The sequence below is a fragment of the Rhinichthys klamathensis genome, unplaced genomic scaffold (genome assembly GCF_029890125.1).
Source record: "Rhinichthys klamathensis goyatoka isolate OS25496 unplaced genomic scaffold, OSU_Roscu_1.1 h1tg001002l_1, whole genome shotgun sequence".
NCBI classification, from domain to species: Eukaryota; Metazoa; Chordata; class Actinopteri; order Cypriniformes; family Leuciscidae; genus Rhinichthys; species Rhinichthys klamathensis.
Genome location: NW_026607299.1, coordinates 377,046 through 395,000, shown reverse-complemented (window position 1 = coordinate 395,000; position 17,955 = coordinate 377,046). Strand labels below are relative to the sequence as shown.

Here is a 17,955-nt window from a genome sequence, read left to right as displayed (position 1 = left end):
TTGACTAGTGGATGTTGTCGCCTAGAGTTTTTGCTTCGAATTGATCTGAAAATCATTCTGCCTAATCATTCACATAAAACAATAGATTGTTTTAAATTGTGAAAAACATTTTTTTGTTTGCAAAGGCAATATGCGGATGGGCGGACCGGCCCAACCCCCTCATGAATAATTAGGCAGTTCTCACCTGAGCAGACTGCATACTAATGAGCCTTTCATTCAGGGGTGTCACACAAGAAAGAATGCAAGGACAATATATATATAAATAAATAAATATTTATATACACACACACACACACACACACACACACACACATATATATATATATATATATATATATATATATACAAACAATCAAAATATAAATGAAAGCCAAAAGCACATTTTTAGTCACACCTTATAGCCATCCACATACCATTTTTAGCCATCCACCGCGGTAAAAATAAACCAGTCGCATTTCAAAGTCGTACGCGAAATGACCGCCAGGTGGCGCAAAGGGACATTTAGCAAAACGTAAGTTAATGTCTATTAACAGTAGCCTAAGGATGAAATACTACAAGTTATGGTAATTTACAAATAAGCCTACAACAAATTGTTGGTCATACAGATAAGATATAATCTTTTAAAACTGTAAAAGGCTAAAGTAGGCCTACACTCACAGGCTAAAGACAAAACGTTTTCTCGCTCATGTGAGAAACAAACGTTTGGGTATTTCTCAGTGAGAAAATTCATAGCCGAGCGGTAGAACGACTTTGCATCTGTATAATAATTGGCTACCAATCGTAATTTCAAAAGCAGTTCTGTAAAAAAATTAATTATATATAGCCTATATATATATATATTTGTTTGATTCCAGGCTCTCACGCCACACCCCCGATTTCTCACGCTGAAGTGTCAACCCGGTCGGTCAAATTCCTGAAAGATATAGTTTATCTATAGATCTACCTGTTGAGCCACTCGTGATCGACTAGTTATACCGCAAATTAGTTAAAATATCCCGTAATCTATCTAGAGCGAGCGCGCACGCGAGACAGATATTGTGCTCCAAACCGTGCGCGCGCATGGCAGAGAGGTCTGTTCCCTACAACCTAGAGTTTTTAAAAACATGGTTTTAAGTAAAGTGTGATTTGCCAGGAGGGACGGGGATTTCCTTCTGGTCTAAACATCCCTGCTTCTGCTGAATTATTATAATCCCCACACCCCTCCCTCCACAGTAATCAATGCTATAGGCTACTTCACCAATATCAAATATATAAAATAGAGATATGCAACAGGCACGTTTAAACGACAAACAATAAAATCAAAACCAGCGTTTCAGTTGTTCATTAGTTCCAGTGGCCTTAATGCATGCACGGCTTTTCAAAATTTCACAAAGCGTGTTGAGATTATTTTGGATGAAATATTGAAGTTTATAATTAAGTGTTCTGGCACACCACGCCGAGTGGCCCTATGCATTTTTCTAAAGTCGGGTTTTATTCTGGCATGGTGAGTTAGTGTTCGACAAACGCGGCGGCGCGTTCATTTAGATTAATTTATTTTTCTCATTATTACAGCTAAAATAACTTAATAGGCGACTCCGTAATTTTTTGGTCATACTGATAAGAGTAGAGTAGCTTACATCGTTCAAAACTGTAAACTGTAAAACAGTATAGCTATCTGTCGTCTCTGTCTCCGGGAACTGCGCGTCACAAAAATGAACCGAAAGCCACTTCAGCTCAGTCACGATAAGAAATCGGCTATGTCTAAAGCCTTTAAATGTCTAAATATTTAGGCTAATAAATGTTATCTGATTATGTAATCCATATGAAAACGAGAGGTACAGAGGATCTACTCAAACATGTAATGGAAGCGCTTCCCAATGAGAAAATGACAAGGGTGAAAATCGCTCTAATTAAATGTAGGCTAAATCGCCCTGAATTAAAATGTAAAAACAGATCAAATAATGTATTTGTCGAAATGTTGCGATATTGTTTAATTTAAGTTCATAATTATTCTATAAATGTTATTTAATTTAGCAGCATTACCACGAAGCACCGTGTTTCGATATTTATTTGAATAATACAAAATAAAATAAAAACTTAATTCACAAATTGCATGCCTGGTTGTAAGGATCCAAAGATCTTGTAGACTTTAATATTGAGCTGAACATTTTGTTCATGACAACAAATTAACAAGCGTTTTTTCAGATTATATTTAGTTTTGCTTGGAAAAAGCTGCCCCAAACCAGTTTTATTTCATCAATTATTGAAATAATGAAATATTTAGTAATAAACTTTTATGACAGAAATATCACTAGGCTACATGTAACTTAAATCATTTAATTCCTTCATTATCAACACTGTCTAGAATAGCGATTTAAGTGTGAATTGCGACTTCTCTTTGTGTTAAGTCAGCCTCAGACTCCGATAGCCTGTGGGGGGGGTTGGAGGGACAGTTGCTGGACAAAGGTGTTAATGTTCCTCTTTCATATGGAGAGTGTCGGATAGCCAGCCTGATGAGCAGGCAAAATTATTGTAAGGATAAATCTGTGTCCAAATGTAGGCCCCATATCTTATTAAATTATAAATATTGTAGTTTATTTATTGTAGCCTATTTAAAGTTTTTTTCACACAAAATTTCAATTGAAGTTATTGTAAGGTGAATTCAACAAGGCATGCTGTGCCTTTGAAGCAACAATTAAAGGTTAAATAATTTTTTCGTGATTTGTATGGCTGACACGCAGCGACATATACAGTATTATCAGCTGTATGATGTGTTTTTACCCTGAAATGATTAATTTCGAGAGAGAGACCCGCGCGCGCAGCGAGGGAGACTAAATAAACTTGTTAAAAAGAGATCCAGCGCGAGAGAGGCAAAGAAAAACGCATGTTTTTAATTTAATTATGTTTCTTTGGACAATTTTCGTTTTGTCGGCCTACTGTTTTAATTGTTTAATATAGCTGTAATTTCTTTGGCAATACAAATTTAAAATGTCGCAAGAATAAGATTAGCCTAGTGTTTCTTATTTTGCATCGCAAAAGAAATAAACTCTAAACCCGATGCAACCCTGTTTTAAATAAAAAAAACTGTCCCGACACTTTATTTAAACCTTGAAATGTTCGAACTTGGTTTCAAACATAAGTAATTTTAGTGTTCTTTTACATTACACAATAATTTAGCAGACTAAAGACGAGCTTCTTCATTTTCATTTTCTGATGCAATCGGCTGACAATCTTCCTTCATCAGTTTTTGTCCTTTGTGCAGCGGCTGCGGTTCTACAGGAATGTAGCAAATTTATGTTGTAATGATAATTAAACAAAACTCTTGACTTTAAATAAGTAAACAGATATAAACAGTTAGCTATTTAAGCATCAAGGTGGTAAAATATAAACGCTGTAGGCCAACATCGGTTAACAACATGTATGCTACATTGAGATTCGATCTCGGGTGGATTGAAGCTCCTCGAAGCTCGTGTCGTTGCGTTGATCACTGAGCTATCGTCTGTACGCTGATAAAGTTGTAAAGCCTCATTCATGTAGCCTAAATGTTTTTATTGCACTGTTTTATGTTGAAATGTTTTCATTATTTATTCAATTACATTTCAGTAGCCTAATTTCAGTATTGTGATTATGAATTATTTTAACTACATTTCACTTGTTGAATTCATCTGCTACCAGCTTTCAATCGCTCTGAATCAGCGCGGTGCGGCAGCAGATTACACATTAGAGAGAATAAACCGGAATAAACGAACACTTTTCAGAGTCTATGATTGTAGCGCCTCTTAGCGGTAAAAGGCAGCAAATACACCACACATTTTACCGCCGCGGTGGAACGGCTGATGTGGGCATGTATGTATCGCTGCAGCCCGGAGACCTGCAGGTGGGAGGAGCTTACGCCGCAAGTGGGAGGAGCTTATGCCGCAAGTAGGAGGGATTTCACAAATGTGCAAGTAGGAGGAGTTTACGCCGCAAGTGGGAGGAGCTTATGCGGAAATCCCCAAGCTGTCATTGCCGAGGACGGCGGTGAATGAGAATGGCAGGAAGTAGCGACAGTAATGAAAATAAACGATCAAATATTACGTTCCTCATCATGGTCTGATTTCTTACAGCTTTGTTATTATTGTGTGTGTCCAATACCACTCACTGTCAATGATGAAGTCACGTCTTTACACCTTTTTACCATACTTAAAGTGATGGTGTTTTAAATTCATCAGGCTGTAGGCCTTATTTCAAGCATATTTCTGAATATTAGCTACATATTCTACAGTATCAAGTAAATTTACATTAAAATGTGATGCAATTGGACTCAGTGAAGTGAATGTGTAAATACATGAAAAACATTTCGCTAATGTAAAAAAAAAAAAAAAGGTTACCATCCATCTTTACTGCATAATAATAAAAAAAAAACAGAATAATGTTGTTCTGAACGTTTTACACATGTATTACATTTAAATCTCAGGGTGGATAAATTATTTTTTTCAATGAATAAAATCATGTACAAGTCACTCAGAATTGATTGCAAAAGTGTTTATTTTATTTTATTATTTTTAGTTTTTTCTTTTGTTATTTGTAAGTACACTATATCAGCTCATTAGAACTGATCTGCATGCAGTGAAAACTGCAAAATCCAGGGTGGAAGGTTTCTGAATAAATGCCCTTGAGCTCGCCTTGCTTTCCCTTCCCAGCATAACCTGGTGGATACACAAGAAGCACAATAAGAACTATAGGGTTTATAGTTGACATTGAACATTTACGAATAATTTATCAGCTCTGTAGCTCCATGCCATGCAAGTGAATGGTGTCCAGAACTTTTTAACTCCAAGGGATGACATAAGTAAATTAGATTTTTAGTTTTCCTTTAGACTAACAACTAGTTTATTCATCACCAATTTACACAAAACGTACCAGGTATGCAGCATTTGTACTCAAACCCACACTCCAAACAAGTGGAGATTGAGTACATTCTCCAGAAGAGCTGTTTGTAGTGAGATGACTTATTTTTCCAGCATGCAACACCTGAGCTGAAAAAAATGAACATAACATTTAACATTATCAATGATGTTCTTGTTATGCGTTTTATTTTTTAATGTCAATATTTACATTCTAGCCATAAGAAGTGTGCCTGATTCTTGAAATTGTCATCCCCAACTATGTCCCTGAACCTTGAGCAAGCCAATGACAGGGGCATGTAGGCAGCATCTCCTTCTTGAAGAACAACTTCAAGTAGTATGGTCTTCAAGTAGACCATTAATCTAATTAATGGTCCAATATAATTTTTTTTTAAAAACGTATTCACCAATGAATACAACAACATTTCAAAATCTTGCCAACCCCTAATAGTATTAAGAACAGATATTAAATGAGTTTGATAGAGCAAGTAGTGTTTACACCTGCTGATTTTCATCATCACTGAAACACTTTGCTACTCCTTTTCACTCAAAGGGTCTGCAGAATATATTTTTACTGAAAGTAAAAGTAGTGTTATGAGCGAGTCACTAAATCATTCCGTTCCATGACTTCCCAAAACAGTTTACAGAGTGAACAAGATTTCTTCACTTCTTTAAGGGATTCTTAAAAACACTTTGTGTTAAAAGTACAGCTAATTTTTTTCACACTTACTCTAAAAAGAAATTTTCAAGCAAGATGGCACACCACCATTTTCTTATGTTCTTCATGTTTAGCTGTGTACATAAAGTAATGAATTAGTATAATTTTCAATTATATTAAAATGCATGTAGCTACAAAAAAATTAATACTTCCTACAGTGAAGTCAAACTTCTGTCCCAGAACAACATACAGTGCATACTATAATATGCAAAGAAACACAAAAAAAGTTAAATGGGTAACAGCAATTGATTACGATTGGATACGATCTCCTATTCATAGTGAATATAACAATAATATTTTGGTCAACTTACACCCATGTACTACCACTCAAGATAAATGGGACTGAAGGTGGCCTGTTGCCTGGAAGTTCTCATCAAATTTTATATTGTCCTTAGGACAAAGCGGACAGTGAAACTGTGTGTGCCTCTGGTGCCACTGGTATGCCTCAAGAGTGTCCTGCACATCTTTCACTGATAAGTGAACCTAAAACACAATAAGATGCGTTTCACATTTTATTCACTGATTGATATGAGTAATACATTTTATAAAATAATTATGATATTAAAACAAATGTTTCAATTACATTACATTACATTGTGGATTACAGAGAAAAAAGCATAACTACAATGATAACAAGTTTTAAAAGAATTGCATGCATTGTACAATTAAGTTAGGAGTTGTATTCTAATATCAAATCCATTTACAAAACGTTTAAGACATTTACAATTTGAAAATCAATGCAGTCCTAAAACGTACAAAAATTACACTGCCACAATACCTTATTATGGTCTTCAGAATCCATAATCTGGAGAGCAAATTGTAGAAATCATGCACGTTACAGATTTTGTAATTTGTGTGCTACTATAAAAACTACAGAAATTTATTTGGATACACTTTACCCTTATTCTTTTTTAAAACATCAAGACTAAACAGTGTACAAACGCCATAATGAAATGGTCTTTTTCAGAACTTATAATGCTTTTTTACAAAACTAAAAACTGTACAACAAGCTTACCCCTTCATCTCAACGGCACGCTGACATGTGAACGCTGACATTTTCTTCTTTGTTTTCTAATGGATCGCAACAAAACTTACACATTACCGCCACCAACTGTGGAGCATAAACCAATAGCTACTACAACACACAGGTGATACTAAATAAACCAATCAAAATCCTCTGGAAGTTTGTACAGCCCACTTGCGGCTAAAGCTCCACCTACTTGCTGCTAACCCACCCATTTGCAGCTGGCTCCGACCTCCGTTTATACCCTACTCGATGTGGGCATTGTCATGGCTTGCCTCGACATTTGCGTTTGAATAGCGCGCGTCCTCCGTGGGCGTGTCAGATTAACGCGTAATGAAGTGTAATGAGCTGGGGAAAAAAATACTGACAGCACTCTCTTTTCATACAGATTGCATAAACTGAGAATATTTGTTTTTTTAATATAAATTACTTCATTTAAAAGAAGAGAATTAAAGCTTCATAAAGAAAAACCTCTCGTGCCTGTATGACAAGTAGGCCTAATCGCGGAGTTACAGTTAATCTTAGGACGCGTTTCAGAATGGACTTCACTGACAGAGAGAACGCAGAACTCGCATCATGTTTGTTTTTCTTTATTTGGTGAAAAGCACAACACTTTGTTTTTATTGTGAGTATCCACAAAAAAATAGAAACTTAACAGGATCGATTGATGTATAACATTTGCCTGTATGACAAAAATCGACTGAGTTATTTGAGTCTCTTTTGCACTGATAAGAAAAAAAGCGAGCAGATCACGCCGGCGTGATTGCAGACCCCAGAGGGTTAAAGGGAACATATCATGAAAATCTGACTTTCCCGTGTGTAAGTGCTGTAATCGTGTGCTTCTACCGACACAGAGAACGTGTAAAGGGAAACTTTAGATTTTGAGATTCTGGCGTATGAAGAGGATCTTATTATAATATTCCCGGCCCTTAATCTGCACGTTCACACACACCAGCGACATTGGGTTCGGCGAGCGCCAACAGAGACCAGTTCTAACGCACTGGAGAAGATCCAGCAAAGCCTGAAACTGTTCTGTGGTCGAGCACAGACGACACTGAACACTATTGACCAGAACATGTCAGCGCTGTCTTATAAACACCTCAGGAACTGTGGACACTTGTGGAAGAGTTCAACATGATGAGGAGATGATCAGTGTAACTCCACAACAACTACACAAATGTCTCCGCTAACATTCAGAAACGTGTAAAAGTGAAGCTCTCCCTGAGTCTCTCCGTAAGGCTGCACTCGCTGCTGTTACTCCTGACTCTGGATCAGTGAGATCGGCCTGTGTTGTTATTGCCGGAGTCTCTGAAGCTCCGCCCTCTTCTGAACGGAGGCGGAGCTAAAGCTCATTTGCATTTAAAGGGACACACACACAAACAGAGTTTTTGCTCACTCCCAAAAAGGGCCAAATTTAACAAGCTATAATAAATGATCTGGTATTTTGAGCTGAAACTTCACACACACATTCTGGGACACGAGAGATTTATACATCTGGTGAAAAGAGGCGTAATATGTCACCTTTAAGTCAGTCATAATGGTGTGAATAAGTGAAAATCTTTATTGATGACATGATTGTGTTGAGATGGAAAGGCTCTGTTGCCGGTCAGTGTGTGTGTCTCTCTCTCTCTCTCTCTCTCTCTCTCTCTCTCTCTCTCTCTCTCTCTCTCTCTCTCTGTTATTCCGGCTCTAATGCTCCGAGTCTCATTATTCCCTCTCAGGATCAGCAGGGTTTCACCCTCCTCTGTTAAGGCAGCACTTCTCTCTCAATCAGAGACGCTGTCCTCGATCCGGCCATTTCATCTCTCTCTCTCTCTCTCTCTCTCTCTCTCTCTCACACACACCGCTTTAGACACAGCCTGAGATGGAAGTGAAAGAGAAAATCACTAGGTTTCCGTCTTTGCAGAATATCAAGCTCTCATTTAAAAGTTTTAAATTCGGATATTTTACAATAGCGCAGCGCCGAAGTGCTCGATTGTTCTCGCTCTCGAATCCTTTCATCCGCAGTCACACTCCTGAGGGAAAGAGCCGAACGCCACGGGGAGCGGGAGAACAGCGGCGCGTTTACAACCGTACAGACGGCTCCGTCTCTAACACACGTGTCCAACACTGATAATACTCATAACTCAGCGTCAGATCCTCATATTAGAGTGATTTCTGAAGGATCATGTGACACTGAAGACTGGAGTAATGATGCTGAACATCAGCTTTGATCACAGGAATAAATTACACTTTACTGTATATTCACATAGAGAACAGCTGATTTACACTGGAGTAATATTACACTGTTTTACTGTATATTCACATTGGAATAATATTTTCACAGACAATAGTGTATATTTAACAAACTACACTCAAATTAATATTTAATATCCATTTTTTAAATGTGCAATACAGATTACAGGGAATTCTGTGTTTATTTTGCAATAATATATCTGATGTATTGGTGTCAGTCCTCAGCCGCACGTATCCCATAATGCTTCAGTGTGTGTGTGTGTGTGTGTGTGATCAGGTTATTGTGTGATCTCTCTCTCTCTCTGTGTGTGTGTGTGTGTGTGTGTGTGTGATCATCAGGTTATTGTGTGATCTCTCTCAGTGTGTGTGTGTGTGTGTGTGTGTGATCAGGTTATTGTGTGATCTCTCTCTCTCTGTGTGTGTGTGTGTGTGATCATCAGGTTATTGTGTGATCTCTCTCAGTGTGTGTGTGTGTGTGTGTGATCAGGTTATTGTGTGATCTCTCTCTGTGTGTGTGTGTGTGTGTGTGTGTGTGATCAGGTTATTGTGTGATCTCTCTCTCTCTCTGTGTGTGTGTGTGTGATCATCAGGTTATTGTGTGATCTCTCTCAGTGTGTGTGTGTGTGTGTGTGATCAGGTTATTGTGTGATCTCTCTCTGTGTGTGTGTGTGTGTGTGTGTGTGTGATCAGGTTATTGTGTGATCTCTCTCTCTCTCTGTGTGTGTGTGTGTGATCATCAGGTTATTGTGTGATCTCTCTCTGTGTGTGTGTGTGTGTGTGTGTGTGTGTGATCAGGTTATTGTGTGATCTCTCTCTCTCTGTGTGTGTGTGTGTGTGATCATCAGGTTATTGTGTGATCTCTCTCAGTGTGTGTGTGTGTGTGTGTGATCAGGTTATTGTGTGATCTCTCTCTGTGTGTGTGTGTGTGTGTGTGTGTGTGTGATCAGGTTATTGTGTGATCTCTCTCTCTCTCTGTGTGTGTGTGTGTGTGTGATCATCAGGTTATTGTGTGATCTCTCTCAGTGTGTGTGTGTGTGTGTGTGTGATCAGGTTATTGTGTGATCTCTCTCTGTGTGTGTGTGTGTGTGTGTGTGTGTGATCAGGTTATTGTGTGATCTCTCTCTCTCTGTGTGTGTGTGTGTTTGTGTGTGTGTGTGTGATCAGGTTATTGTGTGATCTGGACGCTTTTACTCCCACGGTTTGGGTAAAACTGCTCACTTTCACACACAGCGACTGGGAAACGAGCAGCGCTGACATCTGATGCGATTATGATGAATATGAGCGTATTGTACATGAACTCAATCTGCTTTTAATGGAGTCCTTCATCTAACAGAGCAGATCGTGCTATCACATTATAATCTGATCTCAGGCTTGTTAAAGATGAAGTGCAGTGTGTTTCCCTCAGGACGATGGAGATGTGAGATGCACAGTTCACATTAACAGTCTGTTCTCAGTCTTTGTCTTGTTAAAGGCGAGTGTGTGTCGTCACTGCAGGAATGGAGAGCTTGGTTTGAGCCTGTGTTAATGATTAATGTGCGCCGTGAGTCTGTTAAACTCTCTCCTCTAGTGGATCCTCACACGCTTCTGATTAAACGCTGTTTCCAAACCCTTGTTTTAATCTTCAGCCACACATGCACAGAATAAAGATGAGCGCTCGCTTCATTTCCCTGTGCTTTAGCAGCTCGTGTTGTAATACACCCGCTCCGCGTGAACAGGTGTGTGTGTGTGTGTGTGTGTGTGCGGTCGGCTCGTCTGAAGAGGAGAAGCAGGTTAAGCTCCTCGGTTCCTCATCAGGAACATCAGATTGCCTTCGCGTCGTGAACACGAGAGCTGTACAGCCAAATCCCACAGAAATGGTGCTCAAATTGAGCCCGGAATGGAAATTGATCCCATTACCAGAGCTGGCGTTCCCGAGGGAGTCGAGCGCGAGCCCGTCTGAGGAATCCAGCTCGGATTTACACACGCTTCGAGAACAGGCTTTATTCTGTTACCAGCGCCACAACTGGGGGAATCTCACAAACACCAGTGGATCATATATGAAAGAAATACAAATTATGTTTTGCATTAAAATTTTTTTTTATTAAACAACAAATTGTTTAATGCAACAAAAAAAAAAATATTCTCATTCAAATAAAAATACATTGTCATGAAAAGAATGTCACAAATATCCTAAAATTGCTCCTTCATTTGCTTAAGCAAAATATAATTTCTTAATATTTATTCTTTAACCAAAATGCAATGATTCCTCCTGTGTTGCATCTTTCAGATCTCATGCATGACATCAGTTTATATCTCATTTATTTATTAAAGAAAAGTTGTATGTCATTCTGAATGAGGTCCTCTGATATCATAGTATTACATTCAAAAGCTTTTATGCTTTCACAATGCCATCATTCCCCGGTGTGACGTCGCCCAGATGTCATGTGACCCTCGACTCGAGCTTCAGTGTGTTTAATACAGGCAGCACAACGGTGTCCAACACTGATAATACTCATAACTGAGCATCAGATCCTCATATTAGAGTGATTTCTGGAGGATCATGTGACACTGAAGACTGGAGTAATGATGCTGGAAATACAGGAATAAATTACACTTTACTGTATATTCACATAGACAACATTGCAATAATATTTCATTTACATTCTAATTGTTGCTGTATTTGTATTTCTTGCATTTGGAAGCTGTGTATTAAAGCAACGCTCCTGCTTCAGATCCCATGCACGGCCCTCGGAGACTCCAGGTCGTGGACATCAAGTCCAGGCAGTTCACGATCCGCTGGGAGCCGTTCGGATACAACGTGACGCGCTGCTACAGCTACAACCTGACGGTGCAGTACCGCTACACGGCCAGCGCTAAAGAGGAGACGCGCGAGGAGGTGTGTTACGATACGCCGAGTGTGCCGCCGCAACACACCATCCGCAGCCTCCCGCCGTACACCAACGTCAGCATCCGACTGCTCCTGCGCAACCGCGAGGGCGTGAAGGAGAGCGACGAGCTGCGAGTGCTGACCGACGAGGACGGTACGACTGCCTTTACTTTACACACCTTTTTACTTTACTATATTAGCATTTCAGGGCCCTAGGGAATCTCTTATTTCCCCCCAGATTCTGTGTGTGCTGTTGAATTCTTTCTGGATTTTTTCAATATTTAACTTAAATGTTTATTGTCTAATCAATTTAATTCATAACACATTAATTATTTATTTGTTTTATATTTTTACTGTCATTTTTTTAATTTTCTACCTTTTCTAATTTTTCACAAATTCCAAGTTTTATTTGTCGTCATTCTATTTTAATGGTAAAACAAATTTTTTATCAAAAAGCATGTCTAATTAAGTCTAAAAACGTAAGAAGTTTAACAACACTTGTCTTATTAAAAGTTTAAGTGGCCCTTTAAAAAAGTGTTTTTGTTTCTTAAATTCCGTTTTAGTTTTCCTAATTTCTGTTATCTGTTTTAATTTTCCTGGATATTAATCTTTTTTTTTATAGTTTGCTAACATTTTAATAATCAAAAATCATGTCACTTCAAATCAGTTGAATTGATAAAAAAAATTAACTGAACAAATGAATGAATTGTTACTGTAAAAAGGCCTTATGAAATGTTTCCTTTTTTCAGAAATTGTGCCATCTGGGTTTTTTTCTGGATTTATGATTTACTGTTAAAGTTAATTTGTTTAAAGTTATTTTGAGAAGCACATTCTACTGTTCAATAGTAATATATTTCTGCCATAATTTCTTCAAGCTAAACCAAACTTTTATTTTGGCGGGTTGCGGTGAGGAGCTGCGAGTTTGTGTTTCTGCCGATACTTTCCTCACATTTCAATTCAATTCAATTAATTAATGGATAGACCCTTGAGATCCAACATCTCATTTTCAAGAGGGTCCCAATACACATATACATAATACAACAGGAAAAACAAAAAAACAATGAAATGGTGAAACTGGAGATGAAGTTATATTAAGAGTTTATATGATCTTTTATTAAAAAAAAGTAAAAAAAAAAATGTATTTAGGCTCCAGCCTCAGACGTGATTCTAGTTTAACTGATTACATTTTCTTGGTCTTTTGAATTATATTTTAATAAAGCCATTGAAAACACAGTGTTCATCAGGGAAGAGGTCGTGCGGTCTACATCATGAACGGCTTGTTCGTGTCGAGTTTCGGTGTCGTTTCTCCGCACAATAGTTTCACGAGGAGCGCTTGGAAACACAAGCTGTCCCGGCCGAAGAGAAGCCTGGGTCTCTCAAGCGCTTCCTTATTCCTGTTGAGGAACTGATGGATGATCCTTCTCACGCTTGAAGGCGTTTGGAAATAAGTTCTTTATTGAATACAAGAGAATATTGATTTGAAATAAGTCAGTGTCTCTTTAAATCAATACGTGTCTGATCAGCCAGTGTGTGTGTTCCAGTGCCCGGCGCCGTCCCGCTGGAGTCGGTCCAGGGAAGCACGTTTGAGGAGAAGATCGGCCTCCGCTGGAGAGAGCCGCTGCAGACCTACGGGGTCATCAAGCAGTACGAGGTGAGTCTCGGGTCCGTCACCGCGCGCTCTTCACCGATACAGCTGAAGTGTCCACGCGGGAGAGATCAAGAGCCGCGGGAATCTCCTCCACATCTCAGATCTGATCTCAGCGGATCCACATGTGTTTATACAGTCCAACCACACATCATCAGACACCAGATATAAGATTTGATATTTCACTAATGTGATCAGGACACTATAGTTCATTTATGTAAGTGAGGAGAGCAAAATAAAGTAAACTGTGACATATTACACCCAAATATTCTGCATACCAGTCTAATTTATAAAAATTCGGGAGCAGAAATGATTCCTCCACTTTGAGCTGATCATGTTCTGCTGAAGTGTGTTTTCTGTAATTGCTAATGCTCTTTTTACACACACACTGAACAACATGAAGCATTGCTTGGTCACTGGTTGAGCTAAACTGGTATTATCTAATTGTGTAGTTAAAGGGATACTCCACTTTTTTTGGAAATAGGCTCATTTTACAACTCCCCCAGAGTTAAACTGTTGAGTTTTACCGTTTTTGAATCCATTCAGCCGATCTCCGGTTCTGGCGGTACCACTTGTAGCATAGCTTAGCATACATCATTGAAGTGGACAAGACCATTAGCATTTCTCAAAATAAATTGACCAAAGTGTTTCGATATTTTTCCTATTTAAAACTTGACTCTTCTGTAGTTACATCGTGCACTAAGACCGACGGAAAATGTAGAGTTGCGATTTTCTAGGCTGATATGGCTAGGAACTATACTCTCATTCCTGCGTAATAATCAAGAAACTTCACTGCCGTACCAATAGAGCAGCAGGCGTAATGATATGACGCAGCGCCTGAAAATAGTCCCCAGCTCGGTAACTTCCAGCGTGACCGGGACTAAGTGCCTGCGCCTGCTGCACTCATGGTACGGCAGTGAAGTTTCTTGATTATTACGTTTTAAATAGGAAAAATATCGAAACTCTTTGGTCATTTTTTTTTTAGAAATGCTAATGGTCTTGTCCACTTCAATGATGTATGCTAAGCTATGCTAAAAGTGGTACCGCCAGAACCGGAGATCGGCTGAATGGATTCAAAAACGGTAAAACTCAACAGTTTAACTCTGGGGGAGTTGTAAAATGAGCCTATTTCCAAAAAAAGTGGAGTATCCCTTTAAATTTACCAGCTGACAGATATTCAACATAATTCATGTGTGAGAGTCTAACAGAAGGACGGACAAAACCAGTCAAATATCCACTGAGTTCTGCTCATGTTTATCATCATGTATAGCGAATACACTGAGATAATGTGAGGATTGTTGAAGGAGTCTGAGTGAACGCTGGTCTGCTGGATCTCTCGACTCGCTCTCGATGACGGCTGCGTCTCGCTAGTGTTTCTCAGAGGAATATCTGTGGAAGAGCAAACGCTGAGCTCTTGTTCTCCGTGTTTCAGTGTTTCAGTGGAAGACTCCTGCATTTGTAGGGCACTGGAATAACAAACAGAAGCACATACCGGAGCGATGGCCTCACGGGAATGTGGGAAATCTCAGGCGAGAGGAAACATGTTTCCTTTACGGGAAACAACAATCATGATCCTGAAGTGAAGATAGTTCATAACGGCTCATTACATGTAAATCATGGAAATATGTATCATCTTTGATCAGAAAACTGAACAACATTTGATCAAACTTTGATAATTTCCTTAATCTTTTAACTGAGAAGATCGAACTATATTTAAAGTCCTGTAGTCGATCATTTTAAAATAAAAAAGGTCATGAAAATAATGTCACAATACAAAACATCTTAATGCTCCACAAAAACGCATTTCTTTAAGTAAATATGACTTCCTAATATTATTTTGAAACGAACTGCGAGGATTCCTCCGTCAGATGCCGGTGTGTGTGTCCATTATTGAAGCGCACGGTGTGTTCGTGTGCGACGGGACATTGTGTGTCGGTTTTGTGAGTATTCCAGAGGCGTGTGACTCATTCTGTGCCGAGAAACTCTGAACAATGCGCCGCTCAAAACACTCATTGTTGCAGAACTTCATTTGTGGAAATTCAAGCAATTAAGCTGTCACGTTCCTGTAATGAAATTACACTGTGTCATCGCCGGGCTGAGGACGTGTCAGGCTGCGATCCGGAGGGGCCGAGCCGAAGCGCTCCGCCTCATTAGAGTCTTCAGGACACGCGTGTGTGTGTTTCGCCCCATGCAGTGATGAGGTGTGTGTTCTGTCACACTCATGAGCTTTTGCTGCTTGTCATTTGGCGCAGTCGCCCCAGAGCATTCTGGGTAAAGTGCTCTGCTCAGGAACACAGTAATGATGAGATCACAGTAAATGCCCTGTTCTGGGGTCAGACCTTTATCAACTACACATGGATGTTTTTTGTATTTCACATGTGTCTTATTTTTTTTAAAGTGCCCCTATTATGCATTTTCTGGATATTATCTTTCATGCAATGTGTAATAATGTAGCTAATTAGCATAATGTCGGCCACTGGTGTTGATTGGCTGAGCAGCGTCTCTTAGCCCCGCCCTCAAACACTGTAGTGTATCTGAGACTGGAAGAGTTCGGCTCGTGTTGTTCGTGTCGAGAAGACGCTGTTTTCTGAGATCGAGACGGTAAACCCACGCCATCGTTACTGTTCGTATCACTGTGATCAAGAGCTGAGAGTCAGATATGATAATGAGCGTTTGCTCTCTGACCAATCACAGCAGAGCAGCTCTCAGAGAGGCGGGGCTTAGAGACTGAATCTGCACAGAAGCGTTTCAGACACAGAGAGGAAAGAGCTGAAGCTGCAGTGGAGATTATGAGGACATTACAGTGTTTCTGACCAATCACAGCAGAGCAGCTCTCAGAGAGGCGGGGCTTAGAGAGACTGAATCTGCACAGAAGCGTTTCAGACACTGAGAGGAAAGAGCTGAAGCTGCAGTGGAGATCATGAGGACATTACAGTGTTTCTGACCAATCACAGCAGAGCAGCTCTCAGAGAGGCGGAGCTTAGAGAGACTGAATCTGCACAGAAGCGTTTCAGACACTGAGAGGAAAGAGCTGAAGCTGCGGTGGAGATTATGAGGACATTACAGTGTTTCTGACCAATCACAGCAGAGCAGCTCTCAGAGAGGCGGAGCTTAGAGAGACTGAATCTGCACAGAAGCGTTTCAGACACTGAGAGGAAAGAGCTGAAGCTGCAGCCCAATGTCTCGACCAATAGTGTGCGTTTGGGGCGGGGCTATCTGTTTGTCCAACCAATGGCAGACGAGTGTTCTAAACGTGCTCTGCTTCGCTGGCTGGACATGGACGGCACGCTGCCGCTCTGGCATCAGCTGATGCGTTCTGATCGAGTGTATTTCTGCTCATCCAGAATAAAGATGCTTGCATGCATAATTCATCATTCCCGCTGCACATGAATAACAGTGTGTGCATGTGTTGTTGATCAGGAATATTCCCTGTGATAAGCTGAGGGATCAGGGTTTCAGGTCTAACAGCAGAGAGGTGCGATCGAGGCCTTAGACTGGATCAGGATGGAGGGGCGTTAGCCGCCGCACATTAGCAACTGAATGATTTATGCAAATGAAGCCCCTCAGCTACTTTTCATTAAGTTATATTAGAAGCGCAGGGCGTCTCGTCTCCTGAAGAGAATGAAAGAGAACAAAAGTGGAGCTCCCCGTCTGCTCTCCTCCATCATAATGAAAGATTATATTCAGAAACGCTTCCTGCATCATCCAGGAGAATTATGATCATAACGGCTCTGGATCTCGTGTCTGCGGGGAAGCTTTACACACACGCTCGCTCTCTTTACTACAGCCTTTGCCAAACGAAACCCTACACCTCAAATATTTACTAGAAGGTGATATTTCCATTATTTAACAACATTTATGTGTTCATGGTTCTCTGATGATGGTTAATGGCCACATCACATGCAAGTGAACATGAAATATTAGATTTTGTTAAAAGTGTTTTATTCTGAATTTGTAGCTGGATTTTAAAGTCGACTCAATCTCACTCCACATTGCATTCATGTATTTATTTATTTATTTATTTTATTTATTTATTGTTTACATTTATTATTATTAATTTATGTATAAATATATATTTAAAATGTGTATTATTACTACTACTAATAATAATAATTGTAAAAATTAAATAAATTAATACATGAAATAATATTATTATTATTATTAATAATAAAAACATTGATAAAAATGGTAATAATAATAATAATAATAATAATTAAAAAAATGAATAAATATAATAATAATAATATTTTATTATTATTATTTCCTGTATTAATTTATTAAATTTAAAAAAATGTTTTATTATTCTTCAAATAAATGAGCAAATTAATTATTATCATTAATACAAAGATTTTTTTTAATATTAAGAATAAATGAATAATATTTAATTTATTCATTTGTTATTTATTTTTTAATTATTATTATTGTTATTATTGTTTTAACTCTAATTATAAAAATTAAGAATAAAATAAAATTATATTAATAATTTTATTTCAAACTACGAGTTACAATACAAATGTACATCTTAAACAATTCACTTTTAAACCCTCAAATTTTAATATTTCAAATCCTCAAGCTGTTATTGTGCTGGAAAACTGGTGAAAT

At 38.8% G+C, this 17,955-nt stretch overlaps 1 protein-coding gene across 11 annotated transcripts in view; it reads left to right on the top strand.

Annotated features, from left to right (window-relative positions):
• LOC130078838 (receptor-type tyrosine-protein phosphatase mu-like) overlaps positions 1–17,955 on the top strand; it is a 211,428-nt gene that overhangs the window by 61,377 nt on the left and 132,096 nt on the right. For all 11 annotated transcript variants that reach the window (XM_056244549.1, XM_056244548.1, XM_056244545.1 and 8 more), the window contains exons 6-7: positions 11,554–11,862; positions 13,250–13,359. In XM_056244549.1, coding sequence (XP_056100524.1) covers positions 11,554–11,862; positions 13,250–13,359 — 419 coding nt within the window. The remainder of the gene's footprint in view (positions 1–11,553; positions 11,863–13,249; positions 13,360–17,955) is intronic.